The following is a 15,074-nucleotide window of genomic DNA, read 5'->3' as shown; positions in this document are numbered from 1 at the left end:
ATGTGACAAAAAGTCAAGTGTGGTTAAGATAAAGTAGTGTAGGAACTGCAGTCTTTTTTTATGAAAAACTTCTGAAAGTCCTTATTGAATACATATGTTTCTTTCACATTTAAGATGATGTCTGAACTGAAGAAGTGCAGATTTTTTCTCTGGTATGGAAGCCCTCTGATAATATACCTAGAAAAGTACCATGAGGGACCATGCCCTGCATTGATATTAGTATTCACATGCTTTTCATAAAACACCTCAGGGTTCTCACAGCATAAGTGAAAGACATTCCTCACCTAAAAAGAGTGAAGGTAAAAACAGACAAAGACCAGGAATGGGAGGAGAAATAGATACAACTGAAAATCTTGCTTAAGGCTGTCATTAAGATCCTGCTGTCAGCCCAGTACTTTATCCACCAGATTTTGAAAAGTTATCATATGGGAGGTTGCACAAAGAAATCGGCCAGTATCCTTACAGTGTCCTTAAATTTTCAGTTTTATTTGTTTTCAGATTCAGGAAGGTGTTATTTAACAGAAATCTAAAGTTGTAAAGTGTATTTTGAAAGATATACAGATTACAGATGCCTTTTTCAATGTACTAAATTCGTTTAATATTAATAGTGTTCCCAGTGCACAAACCTAACTGGGACGTTGCACAAGGAAAGGATTCCTGCCACTGTAGTTTTTTGGTTTTATTTGTTTTTTTCTGGTTTTGTTTCTGTATGTATGTGGGTTTTTTTTATGAAGAAAAAACTTATTTGGATATTTTTTCCCCAATGAGCATGTGAAAACATGGCAAAGCTTCTTAAATACTGCTGTTCTCTGTTACCCTGCATGTCTGTCCCTGAGTACTGTTAGAACAGCTCTAAATTGCATAAACCCCAAATCAGCCTTCCATCTGTTGAAATCTGACACATCCTTGCACATCCTAGTCTCCTTCCTAAACCCTTTTAGTGCACCCATCTAACATTTCCACTGTGATGTCTGCTCTACCTAAATAACTGTGCTACTGCAGAATCAGCCTTCAATGGCTCAGGCAGCACTGTCCCAAGATTTTTATTTGCTGTAGAAAAGCTTCTGGTTCCCCCTTGTCATCATGAAAGCTGTGTGTCTGTGAGCCCAAGTATAAGTAACTTTAAATACCAGTTTTGTGTGTTTGTGTTCATATTAACACTTTTGTGGTGACTCTGCTAAAAAAAAAAATAGAGACAAGGCAAAAATCAAGCAAGAGGATCTAGTCCAACTCCTACCACAATCCAGGTCTGCCACCCTCAAGGTCTGAGAAAAAGCTGCAGGAGGTCTGCATGCAGGTTTTTTCCCCTTAGTAGCAGCAGCACTGTCCCCCTGGGGATGCAGTTTCATGACCATGGTGCTCCCTGGGCAGCTCTGGAGGGCACAGGCTGCTCTATCCCCACTGGCTCTGCCATTCTGATGGCACAATAATGCCCTGTAGCATTGTCTTCCCCAGAGCTGTTATAACACACTGTGCATCTCAAGAGCTGTGCAGGCTGCACCTTCTCTGGCTTATTCAGATTGTGCTATTTGTTAAAAATATTTAAAACTCAGTGTTACCTACTGATGTGTGTGCACCTCCCATTGATGGCAACAGAAAATGATGATTAGTAGAGTGAAAAATGTGAACCAACAGGAGAAATAACTTACACTCTGCACATCACTGTTCTCTTTACTAGGAGCTTCTGATCTGTATGTTCCTGTGAAGGAAATTGCTTTTTTATTGTTTGTCTTTCTGCCTCCCTGGGGATGGTGTTAACAAACCTACTGAAGTCTGTGACTTGAAAGTCTTCAGCGTTTCGTCTATATATAGCATTTCCTTACTTATGGAAAATCCTTTTTGTCCACTTTACATATGTATAGAAAAGCTTAGTTATATTCAATGACATGCTGTTTGTATAAAAAATGTTTTCAACTCAAAAAAATGCTAGACCAAGGCAAGTTTCAAGCCAAATGAATTCAAGTAGATAGCTGTAAAACTTCTTCAGCAACAAAATTACTGTAAGCTTTATGATCTCATATGTATTTTTATCACTTTATCATGGTAAAGAAACCACATTGCTTTAAAAGCAAGCTAAGTACTTATTTAAAGATTTGTTTTCAATCTCTTTAATGGCATATGAGCAGAGTTTGTATTTTAGTCAATGATGAAGTGACTAAGCACAGGCCTTAACTGTCCCTAAAATAATCCCCATTAAAAAGTGTAACTACTGCTTTAATGCCTGGAAAAGAGAGGAAAGAAGTGAGGTATTCCAGAATTGGTTGTTTAACATAATGGCACACATGCTATCTGAATTCCATCAGACAAGGCTACGAGGAAAAAGGAATTATAAATATAGAAAAGCTCCTTTGGTGACAAGTATGTAATTATTTTTTAAACAACCTCTTGCAGTCTGCATGGGTTATTTGGTATGTCTAGTCATGCTTTATTTCGGTGCTCAGCCAGAGGTATTTCACGTGCACACTTCTGCTTGTCATTGACTGCAGTAACTTCAAGGAAATTAAATTCTGTTACATGAAAATATGGAAAACACTGAATAATCTCTCCCCCACCATCGCCCTAAATTCTCTTCCTACACGTCACTTGTCTCCTCTTTAATACTACTCGGCTGTTGCTAGGGCAGCGCTTCCCTCCAAAGTTCTGAAAGGCAAATCCACAGAGCTCTGAGCAGTGAGGAGCAGCTGTTACTCATCCTCCCGATGTGGATGGGCAGGAGCAGACCCAGCTCCAGGGAATCTGGAGGATGCTGTGGCCGCAGAGCCGTGCAGCGGGAGCTGTCCTGCCGCACGGTGCCATGGCAGCGGAGCTGGACACGGCTGTGCTCCCCTGGCCGGGCAGGACCGCGTCCCCTCTCACAGCCAGGCTGGGCTCGTGCTGGTGCTGCTGGCCAGGGACACTGGGCTTGGCACATCAGCCACCCAGAGAGAGATGCTGGGGTGGAAAATGGGGACCCTGGCTCTGGGAACCTTGTTTCTCTTCCCCAGCGATGGAAGATGAAACCTGAGTGTCAGGGTGGCTGCTGACCCTCCAAAGGGCAGAATGGGCCCAATTTTGGGTTGATTCAGCTCAGGCCAGTCAGTAGCAGAGTGGGAGGGTGGATGTAGGCACTGTGCTGGTGTCCTGGTGAGTCTGTACCTACTTGGCAATTCCTGTGCTTAAAGCCTCCTTCCGTGAATTTCTGGCCTCTCATCCTTGCCTCATTGGCTGAAAAAAATTAAGAGACATTCTTGTCCCAGGTGAAGAAGAGTTTAATTTACAGAAGCATCTTTTGCCTTCACTGCCTTTTGAAGTTTAAAGCTTCTGATTGAATTCTAGAGGCATTTTCTGTGAATTCTCTTCTGATATTTTTTAACGGAAGTATATTGTCACTTTTTAGTAAATATATATTAGAAATTAATATATATTTAATAATAATAGATTTATAAAAATATTGATAATATGAAAATTAATAGAAATATTTTAAAATTAAATATATTAAATTGATATATTTAGTAAGTATATATGTGTGAGGGAGATCTGCATGCTGTGATTCAACACAATATTCTGGAAAATGGCAAGGCTCTGATTTTCTTTATTCCTTGTAGTTTAGCTATATCACTAGAAAACAGTGTCCTCCTCTGACCTTGTTTGATCAGGACAGTCACAGACTGCCATGTCTGGTGACAGATGCAATTCTCACCTGCATCTGCTATTCAAGCCCAATGATTTTAACTTATAGGGGTGAGGATATAGTGCTTCTTCAAGTAGTTGTTTGTTCAGGAATGCATTCTGCAAATAGCTGAGAAGCTCTTTTCATCTGTGAAGATGCTATTGTATTCTCACTTTCTGGCAAATATTGCATCTACCTGTTTCAGTATTTCAAAATCAAATAAGCTTTCCTGATCCCACTTGCAAGCCCACTGTCTGTATTTTTTGTTTGCCAGAGGAGGCAGGTTCGCTCCTGTCTCTAGAACCTTGAATTACAATGCCAAGTCAATATCTTACTTCCATCAATTTCTCCTTTCTTGAAATATAACCTAACAGCATTTACTCCCTTTTTTAGTGGTAGAAATCATAAACCCAAGAGCATTTGAGAAGAAATGAGTAAAGAAGAATCAGATCAGTACTGGAGGAACTGAGGCTGGAGGAGAACAGCACATTGGCTGGGGTACAGAGAAGTGAGATAATCAGTTAAATGCTAGAAAGAAGTGGGTATCTGGAGAAGGAACACAAATTATTAGTTTAAGATAGAACAGATAGGAAAAGAGAGACTTTAAAAGCGTTCTAGAGATCAGAAGACGGAGCCAAAATCTGGGTACCTGCCCTCTTGCAAGGGCCTCAGCCTCTTTGGTGGCGGGGCAGTCAAAGCAAGGGTGCAAGGAGACTTTAGACCTTCCTTGCCCTCTGCAGGTGCCTCTTCTCAAAGCAGGAGGAGTCTTCTGCCTGTCCCTGCAGGGTGCAGTGACACTGCTGCTGATGCAGTGCAGACATCCATTTATACCAGCACAAGGATGTGGCAACATAAAACTGAAAGTGGCTATTTTCTGGCTGTCCCCAGCTAGGCTTTCAAACACCTAGCACAGAGCAAAACCAACAAGTTCAAGAGAAAGTTGTTCAGAAGTGAGCGATACCAGCTAGTCAGGAGCCCCAGCTCACAGTTTGGCTTCAGAACTACAGGAGCTCTCCTGGTCTGGAGGATAACCGGATGGCAGCTGATTAACAGCTAAGTATCGGGACTGCTCTAAGCCCTGCAGCTTCTGATTTAATCCAAACTCTGAAGTTAAATCATGGAATTGTGGAAAACATTGGTATTCATCCATCCTTAAGACAATTTGTTCTTGGCTTTCCATCAGTTCTGTATGATTTCTGTAAGGGGAAGTGCTCTACAGAGAAATGCCACTGGTGACTGTTTCGGATGAGTGTACAGGTCTGAGTGTTTTGATGGTTGTTTTCCTTTCTTTGATGGTTGTTGCATTTGTGTTAGGTCGTGGGTTTTTGTTTTGGGGGAGAGGAATGGACAGGACTGCAGGCAAAAGTAAACTCTCAGCTATATCTGCCCCAAGGATGCAAAGTGTTATATCCTTCCTTCTTATGCAGGATAATCTGATACTGACCTTTAAGAACTGGTATAGAAATAGACTCTTAAAAACAAATGCAGGTAAGAGAGAAGCCAGAGAAACCTCAGCTGAGGTCAGGCTAGATTCATACAACAGAAGCTAGTTTCTGATACAGGTGAGGTTTAATCCCTGAACAGAAACTTCCTCTCTTAGTTATATAGGCCCTGGTGTATTTAAAGAGCACCAGTTGGTCCAGGGGGTAAGAAGGGCACGTATTGGCACTCTGCAAAGTTTGTGCAAGTGGTTTTTACATATACTTAGGTTTGAACTTTTTATCCCACTCTTAAACCTGTAATTCCAGTGAATATTTTTCCTCACCAATTCTTTATCACTTTCTAATGAATCCAGTAGCTGTGCATCATAATGATTGTACTGATTACTTTTGTATCTACTAGTAAACATTCTTCCTAGCAGTGGAGATGATTAATAATGTATAAAAATAGTAAGGAATCAACTATAACTTGCTTTGAAGTGAACATAAAGGTCACTCTTGATACCTTTAGCCTACTTCCTTCTCACTTCTGGGAGTTAGAGGGAAATGATGCACAAAAACACAAAGCTAAAATTAAATGCAAGTAAACAAGAGCTACAGACATTCACCTGGCATAACACTATATAGCACAGAGCTTTTGTTGAAAAAATCATCTGAAAGATGGTTATCTTAATTGAAAGAAAAAAATAAAAATACCCCTGACTTTGAAAAGTCTCTGAAACTTGTATTTGTTTGATCTGCATCTGTCAGTGATTTGACCATGTAAACTATAGGCTCTAAAAGTAAATGGAAAACTACTTGGAAAGGAAACGCTAACACAATATTGGTCTTAATACATTTCTTCAAAGAGAAAGAATTAGTTTTTCCTGCAGCACAAACTGCTTGGATAAACAAAGTTAATGCCAGGAATGAGATGGTGATAAGTGAGGTATTATGCTAACTTCTACTATTAGTTTTTATGCTAACTTCTACTATTAGTGTTTCAGAAGATTACCTTCCATATTAAACTAGCACTAGTGAGAAGACCTAAGAGAATGTCTCCATGGTGAGGTGTTTGTTTCATAGATGGCATAATCTTCCTGCCCTATTTTGTGCTGTTATATCAACAGATATCAGCCAGATCTACACCTGCACAGAGGGACTGGTCAGTCTGTTCCTCTGCAGGAAGGCTGAACAGAGCCAACTGCTAAAACTTGATATAAACCAGCATCTGTAACAAAGAGGGATTAGTGACCACTGAAAAGACATCATAGTGACTCTTGCTCTTTCTCAGCCTTTTTCGTTAAAGATGTCTGTGTTAAAGAGCAGAAAAACTCACTGGCCACCAGCCCATGTCTGAGCTCAGCTTGAGAAGCCAAGATGACGTTTGAGGCTTGGGTATAAAGTTGCAGTAACTGCAGCAAGTCTCAGCCTTCCATGAATCTCATCCAGCTGCACTTGTCAGCCCATGAAATGACCTCCCATAATTTAACTGGCAGAGAGTTTCTGCAGGCAAACAGCAAAGAACACACTTTTAACTGGGCAAGGCTCCAAACCCAGGTCTCAGCCCAGGGAAGCTGCCCTGAGTGGGGTCCCCAAGCAGCCCAACAGCCTGGACAGCCTTGAGCAGGCATCAGAAGCCACAGTAACAGTGGAGAACCTCTGCACCCTGCTCTGACCACAGGGTCTCTGTCTGTCAATAAACCACGACAGAACCTTCTGTCCGTGCATTGTGCTGCCATCTGGACACAGGCTCAATTCTTTCCCACACTCCAAATGTTGTTTAATTCATAGTGGCCACTGTTATCCTCCATCTCATGCCAGGATATTTAGTGGGAGGCTATCTGGCATGGGCTGAACCAGTGCCAGGAAGTGTATTAATAGATAAACAGTTTAGAGGATTGTGTACCACTGCTTGGGCTCACAGCCAGGTCCTGCTTAGTTTACCAGATAAAACAGTGAGGTCTCAAAAAATTACAGGGTTCTCCTACCTTCCTGGGAGGGGCTGCCACCCTAAGGCTGATGCTGTGGGCAGAATGCAAACACCAAGGTTTCTCAGGCCAGGTCTTCAGGTAAACTCTCTCATCTGTCTGGCCTACTGTTGTCCTTTTGACTGGGATTTATAGCTTGATTGTTCTACCAGCTAAATAAAGTGACTCTTCCCATCATGACTTTTTAGTCTATGCTGTAGAGGAGATGAAAGGCTAAAAGATTTATTTCTTCAAAGGGGAAGTGTGAGTGTTTTGAGGCAGTGCACTCGTTGCTTTGTACAGGTCATTCCTTACTGCCAAAATATCCCTTTAAATAGAACTCAGTCTCATCCCAGACCTTTGGAAAGGCAGACAGGAATGGCCAATAATTGCTGTGTGGCAGCAATTGCTTCATATTTCTACTTATGAATTTAATATGCCATCATAAATTCCTTGTCCATATCCACAGAGTAGAAAGAGTGGAGGCTTCCTGCTCACTGACTGCGGGCAGCATCACAATTTCAGGTGGGGGAACAGCTTGGTCATGATCTTGCACAGGCAGGTGAGTTTGGGCTTCCATCCAGTGCTTCGTGAAGTTCATATTTCCACTTGATTTTAAGAACAGGACCCTGAAAAAATTGACTTGTTCAACTAAATTATTGTTTGTCCAAAGTGTAGTCAATTTGACAAAAGTGGAATTATTTATGGTATTTATTATCCTTACAGAATTTTTTCCTTTAAAGTTTTTACTCTTTTCTCCCCTCTCTGGACAAGACTCCCTAGCTGACAGCTGTGTGCTAATGAGGGGGCTGCAGGCAAATCAGCAGCCCAGGTGATTCCTGCAGGGAACACTAAAACTAAAAACCCACCCAAGCAGGCTCTTGGCTCACATCCTTGGCCCGGCTGCTGCTGCCTGCTCATCCCCAAGTATCTCTTGCCCACTCTCTTGGCAGAGAGGCCTGGACCTGTGCTTGCCTCAGTTTGCAGCGTGATCCAGAGAGCCTGTAACAGTCTGGTGCACGGCTCCCACGGCATGTTGGTTCATGTCTGTTGTCTGTCCATCTCTTTTTTTTTTTTTAGCTAGCTTTGTTTTCCTTTGTTTTCCAGCAGAAAGGGAACGGAGAGCTCTTTATTTGACAGTTGCTAGAAAGAACTTCATAAAAATTCCTTGCTTTTAAAAATATTTTTCTAGTTTTCATACCTAGAACATGTTGTCTACTACTTCTTCTGGTTTGTCTGAAGTCTAATAAATATCATTCTCTATGTGATTTGGGAACTTTCTACATAGAATCAAAACAAGGCTTTGGTAAACCAAACCCCTCCTTCTTTACACAAGTATTCCTTGGGGAAAAGGATATGTTTTTCAAACGGTGTGATACTGCAAAAGGTTAAACAATGCCTACTTGCACTATATATCACATAAGCATGTTACTGATGCCTCAAATAATAATTCTTAACTGTCTTCATTATGCTTTCTAATTAATTTTGTATTTACAAGAATATATTAACTCTTGAGGCATTTAACTCTGTAAAACAGTGATTAAATATGTAACAGGCTTCAAAGATTAACATCACAAAACTACAGACAGTTCACATAACATGATAAATAATTTTCAGAAAAAATTACTTGCTAAGCATTGCAAATCAAATAATACTACAGTGCTAGAAAAAGATTAATGAATGTAGAGGTCATTTTACACCAGTAAATAATGTTTAAATACGTTGTTTTTTTTACTAAGTATATTATTTATTGTCCAGGGAAAAGCTCAGATAATTTATCAAATAATTTTAAATACTTTAGCATTTTTGTGCTAAGAGTTCCAGGGTAACATCTTGGCTCTGTTGAAAATATACTGAAGTCATAACGAGGCTCTGACTGCCCTTATGGCTACAAGCCTGGCCATAAGATCATCTTCATTTTGCTATCCCTGCCATTATACAAAGTTGTAAGCTTCACACTGTCAATTCTTAAAAAAACCCCAAAAATCAAAGCCCCTGTCACCAGTTTAGAGCTCTACTCGGAGAACAAGCTGCTCTTTCCTAGGCCAAACATCTTTTGACTTCTGTGGAAGGAAACCAAGAGAAGGGACCAGCAACAGCTGGTTCTCCACAGTGTGTTCAACTTCATGAGGATAATCTGTATTGTTTCAGAGACCATATAGGCAATTTAGCCTCTGGTTGTCATATGTTACTACTGTAACATAACAGTTCCATTAAAACAAACATGAAAATCTATGTTGTGACTTAGTGGCTTGTATAAAGGCTTAAATCAGTACACATAAAAGCTATGTGGCCGAATTCCTGCCTGTTTCAGCCATGGAACCTAGGACAAGGCACACCAAATTAAGGTCTCACTTTTTTTCTCCTACATGCAGAATTTCCAAACCCACTGTGAAATCATTTCTGTTGGTGATGACCTGAATTTTTGTGAAATGTTACTCTGAAAGATGACATGGAGGATCATTCTTTCATGTGGCAGGATGACTATGAAAGAGCTGAGGAAAAGGAGACCATCATTCTATTGAAAAGGGCTTTTTTAAAACCCAACCTCTCAATAGGTGGACATTAAAAAACCGAGAACAATGTTCTATTTTAAGATTACCTGTTCAGTTCTCAAAAGCTCTTCTGTAGGACAAGAAAAAGAATATGACTAGTTACCTCTAGAGTAAAACTAGAAATTTCACTAGTTAGTAAGCATGTAACTCTTCTTCTTTCGCACCACAATATATCATTTTTTCGGAATCATGAAGACCTGTTTAATACTCTTAATAGGAGTCTGTCTCATGAGTAACCTTTTTGGAAAACCAAAGCTTTTTGACCCAACAGACAGTCAAGTGCAAAGCAGTGTTAGATGGGCGTGGGAGACTTGTGGGAGCCAAGGCTGTAGAGCTGAGTGTTGTTAGAGGTGTGGTGGTTTTTGCTGTTTGTTTGCTTTAAAGTACAGCTAACATCTTGCACTGCTCACATACAAGGAGCTTTCTGTTTGTGCCAAAGGAATATGAAGATGCTATTGTGACAATGTGTTCGGAATAAATACAGAAAAAATATTTCTGCCTCCTTCGAGACTCAAGTTTGAAGTGGGCTATTAAAGCAAATGAGGCTGCTGGGATCCTGGAGCAGGATTCCAGCTGGTTCTTGGAAGCCACGTGTTATGGCAGATGTTGGGGGTGCACTAGGTAGCCTCCTGCACACCCATGTGAGTCCAGGAATGGCAGGGGTGCCACTCCCCTGGGGCAGAACAAAAGGCTGGGAGAGGATTGCACAGGTAATGCAATCCCTGAAACGGGCTATGCTTTAAACATCTGTGTTGTGTCAGCATTGTGGAGCCCTGGAGGTCCAGCAGACTGCACCCAGGGGCTGGAACACTGGCACGGCCTCGGCAGCAGGCAGTGGCTGCAGGGAGTTTGAACTGTGCCAGCCTGGGCAAGTGTGAGGACTGGCAATGAGGAGAGCAAGCGAAACCTTGGGGTTGCTATCAATTCCAGTGCACGATTGTAGCTGTACTAAAATCAATGTCCAAAATGAAACCATCACCAGGACTTCACCCCAAATTCTCCTCCAGGACACAGTGCTTGCCCCATGAGCTGTGGGTTGCTGGGATGTGTGGGGTGCACACTGCCCTGGGCAGGGTGGTGGCTGAATCCCAGTGCAGCCCCTCAGCTGCTGCCTGCAGCAGTGACTGACAGCCTGACTGCTGAACACCCACGTACACAGAGAGGCTGCACTATACATATGGCACAGTACAGAAAAAAGACCAAAGGAAATCTAGCAAAAAAAAAAAAAATCTATTTTCCAGAAGACGATGGGGAATACAAAGAACAAGTAATTCTTTAGTGCAGAACAAAGAATTGCAGCTGGGTAAGACAAAAAAAAAATCCAAGTTTTTCTCTCTATTCCAGTTTTATTCTACTGCATAGGCATCTGCCGTGTATGGCCAAAATACCAGATTTTTCTTCTCTTAAATAGTACAAAGAAGGAATAGAAAAGAGGAAAGAGACTGATAAACATCAACTCTTGGCAGCTAGCAAGTGATGACATGAAAAGCACTTATGGCAATCTCTTAAGCATGGTTATTTTAAATTTATTTAAGAGAAAATCCTATTCAGAACAAGAGTAAATTGTTGGCAGGAGCTCTATTATAATAATTTGTCTATAAATCTAATGTTTGTAACTTGCTCTTCATGCCTGGCTTGGAAGATTTGTTTGGATGAAAAATTATAGCTGTTGGTGGTCTTTGCAAGTAAGCTTAGCCTAACAGGGCTCTGTGAATATAAGGAGCTCTGTGACCTGTTGCTGGTCTTCTTTAATGCTCTAGATCTCAAGTAAGAAAATACAAAGCAAGATATCAAGAGTAAATACCCCTAGTATTTAAAACTGAATTAGATTTAAGGTTATGCTACAAAATGTTCTGCTGGGAGACTAGAAAACACATTTATCTTATGACTTCCTACTGTTGTTTATCACTGCTGTATTAATAGGACAGGTGAACCATTTCACAAAACATTAGGTGCTTTTCTGCCTTTGCAGTTAGAACATTGCTCGTTGTTCAGATCTTTCTGGGGATGCAGGAGGGTGGTAGCTGGGATGAAGTGTATGTTTAAATGGGACTGATTATGGTGAAAAGATTTTTCTCAAAGATCTAACAACATAACATGGCAACTTTCCATTTGAATTTATTTCGATCACTGGGACTATTTCAGGCTTCATTCCAATTGCACTTACTTGCATCTGATGCCAGTTAAATGGCTTCACAGAAAGATGTCTATGGCTTCCACTGTGGGAAGCTGGAGGTCAAACAGGTTCCCTTCTGCACCTGGTGTCAGTGACAGCCCAGCATCTGCCACATGCCAGCCGTATGTGACACCCCTGCAGCCCAGTCCCGTGTGTATCTGTGTGTGGCATCCCAGCTGCCCTGTCCTGTGTGTGTGTGTGTGACATCCCTGCTGCCCTGTCCTCTGTGTGTGTGTCTGACATCCCTGCTGCCCTGTCCTGTGTGTGTGTGACATCCCTGCTGCCCTGTCCTGTGTGTGTGTGTGTGACATCCCTGCTGCCCTGTCCTGTGTGTGTGTGACATCCCTGCTGCCCTGTCCTGTGTGTGTGTGTGTGACATCCCTGCTGCCCTGTCCTGTGTGTGTGTGACACCCTTGCAGCCCTGTCCTGTCCTATGTGTCCCCCCTGGTGACCCCTCCGCTGACCCAAGGGTCGGACACCCAGAGGTGTGGCCGTGCGGTGACAGCGCTTCTCTGCCACGTGCTGTGCCGGTACAGCGAACCTACCTCTGCGCCTTTCACACGAGTTTGCTGTCCCCGTTTTTACCGTGTGTGCAGGGCGGCCTCTGACTACGGCACAGCAGCCAGCATTTGCTTCGCATAAGACACGAGAACGTGAAGGTTTGGAAAGGGCAGGAGAGATTTTTATTTTTTTTTCCTTCTGTTTCATCCAAGAACTATGTGGGTTGCAGCAACCAGACAGCATGGTTCCTGGGGCCAAGTTAAGACTTGCAAACAAAAGCCCAGCAGCCCGGGGCTCTGCGTGCCCGCCCCGGAGCGGGCTCTCCCCTTCGGTACGCGCGCAGGAGCGGTGGTCCCGGAGCGACAGCGGAACAGCCACGACCTAAAACCCCAAAACTTTGTAGCCTCTCGGTATAAAGCATCGGCTTGCGCCAGCACTGCGATTTAAGGAGCTGTCACGTCACAGCCCTCGGGGCAGCTCTCCCGCAGCCCGGGCAGCAGCGGAGCGGGGCCGCACCCCCGAGCCCGCGGGCTCCGTCCCCGAGCGGGGCCGGGGCCGGTGCTCGGCTCTGCCGGGGCCGCGGGAGCGGGGACGGCGCTGCCCTGTGCCCGGAGCCGCCTCACAGCACGGGGACCCCACAGCAGGGGACGGGAAGGGACCCGACCCCTTCCTCGGCGCGGTCGCCCCGGACCCAGCGCCCGTCCGCCGCGCAGCCGCCGCTTACCTGCGGGCGAGACCAGCTCGCCTTCGCTGAGCTCGGCGGAGTCCGAGTCCATGCTGCAGGCAGCGGGGGCAGCTCGGGCCGCCGCTGGCAGGAGGAGCGGCGGAGCGCAGCCCGTGCCTTCCCCCGCGCTCGCCGCCGGGCGCCGGGGCCGCGCCACCACACGCGGCCGCCTCGCCGAGCGCCATTGGCTGCGGGGCCGGGCGGGAGCGCTGAGGGCGGAGGCAGCGGGGGCGCGGCCGAGGAGCCGCTCCTGCACAAGTTGGGCTGCACAAGTTGGGCTGCCCGGCCCCTCTGCCCCTCACGGATCGGGCCCGGCCCGAGGAAGCGCTGCCGAGCGCAGAAACACAGAAATGACAGTCCTGTACACCGCCGTCGCGTCTCCAGGCTGCCTTTTCTTCCGCTCTTCTTGCGGGCATCTCCCCTGAGCTTCAGTCGCCTTGTCTCTTTTTACCGGCTCCGTCTCCTTGATGATAAGCGTCCTCAAAGATTAGGAGAGAGGAGGCCAATGGAGAAGTGTCAGTTCTTATTGGGTGTTAGTGTCCAGAAGGGGCACTAATGAAGGTGTGAATTCTGTTGCGTCCCGGTTGTTTTTCTGAGGGAGACAGTGCACTATCTGGTAAATGGCCATGTCATTAGATTGTTTTGAAGTGAAAAATGTAGAAGTTAGATTCTGCAGCTTTTGCTTCTGTCCCATAAGCTACTACAGTCATGAGCCATCCCTTAATTCAGAGGGTTGAGGTCACTTACTCAGCTCTGCAGTTAAGTAGATCTCTCTTTTATTAGTTCTACCTTTTCTTGCTGTTATAGACCAAAAGGGATTTGGATTCTAGCACAAAAATCTCATGAAAGTAGTAGCAAAAAGTACTTTTCTAAGTGGGAGCCAAATGCCACCCTAAAACAGGCCTTGGAGGTCTGATGGATCCATGGATCTATCACATGTTAAAAGCCAGCCTTCAACGCTTTGCTGCAGCTTGCTGCAATCTCCAGCCAGGGGTTTATACCTGTAGCTGTAGAACACAGCTTTAGTCTGGAACTTCCTCCCCAAAACCATACACCCCTCTCGCTGGAAAAAGCAATGTCTGGTTACTGCTTTCAGGCTGCATATAACAAATTATGTATTGCATCAGATCAAGCTTGACACTCTTGACAAGCGTGAAGACTTTTTCTTAACATAGAGCATGAGATTAAAAAAAAAAAGTCTTTCTTTAACTCAGAGGGCTCTGTCAAATTATTTCCAGTGATGGCTTATTCTGTGAAATGCTACAATACTAAAAATTTGGCTTATATTCTAAGGTTCCTTCCCTGCTTTCAAACCAAGTTGAGCCTGAACAAAGAGAGAAAAGACCTCAAACTTTCTCACCCTGGAATGCACACATTGCTATGGTCAGTTTAGACACAAAAACCTTCAACCTCTGGAGTGAAAAGTTGGTTCTCAAGTAATTTGGGACATTGCTGTCAGAACATGAGCCCATACTGTTAAGACACTTACGGGTTTTATTCCATGAAAACAAATTCTGACTGTTGTTTGTAGATGTTTTCATTAATTTTAAAATGACATTCTAAATACTGCTGAATATAATCTCATAAATTTGCATAGTGTAAGGAAAAACATCTAAACCAAAGTGATTCTAGGATTCTGTTGTGAAAAGCCAATGCAAAATTTGACTGCAGAATATGTGGGGAATCTACAGTCGTGATATAAATAACGTAGCAACAGAAACAACGTAGCAACAGAGAAGTCCCAATATTAAGTTACAGAAATAATCCCAGATACCACGCCAAGTGGTAGAATCTGAGAGATGAAAGGATTTTAGGCTCTCTCTCATTCTGTTATTGTTGTTGTTTGCATTTATGCTTGTCAAAAGCAACCTAAATCACCTCCCTAATTAAGAGCACAATTTAGTAGGAAGAGCAAGTTTGCATTTGAGTACAATTAATTAATTTTGTGGACTGTCTTCAATTGCTAGAAACTAATGGTAATTTCTGATCTGGACAAATTCTGACTATTTAATGGCAAGGGCTGTAATCACACAAGCAAAGCAACATGATGGTTTTTTGAAGTGTCCAGCAGGACCCTTCCA

The 15,074-nt window shown here is 43.5% G+C and overlaps 1 protein-coding gene across 1 annotated transcript in view; it reads right to left on the bottom strand.

The window, feature by feature from the left end:
- The window catches only part of TNFAIP8L3 (TNF alpha induced protein 8 like 3), a 44,747-nt gene extending 31,576 nt beyond the window's left edge, over positions 1 to 13,171 (bottom strand). Inside the window, exon 1 of the mRNA XM_058847253.1 lies at positions 12,994 to 13,171. Coding sequence (XP_058703236.1) covers positions 12,994 to 13,045 — 52 coding nt within the window. The 5' untranslated portion in view covers positions 13,046 to 13,171. The remainder of the gene's footprint in view (positions 1 to 12,993) is intronic.
- Positions 13,172 to 15,074: the final 1,903 nt, after the last annotated feature.

This window comes from Poecile atricapillus, chromosome 11 (genome assembly GCF_030490865.1).
Source record: "Poecile atricapillus isolate bPoeAtr1 chromosome 11, bPoeAtr1.hap1, whole genome shotgun sequence".
NCBI lineage: Eukaryota > Metazoa > Chordata > Aves > Passeriformes > Paridae > Poecile > Poecile atricapillus.
The sequence above is the reverse complement of the archived record's forward strand: the minus strand, read 5'-3'. Positions and strand labels throughout refer to the sequence as shown.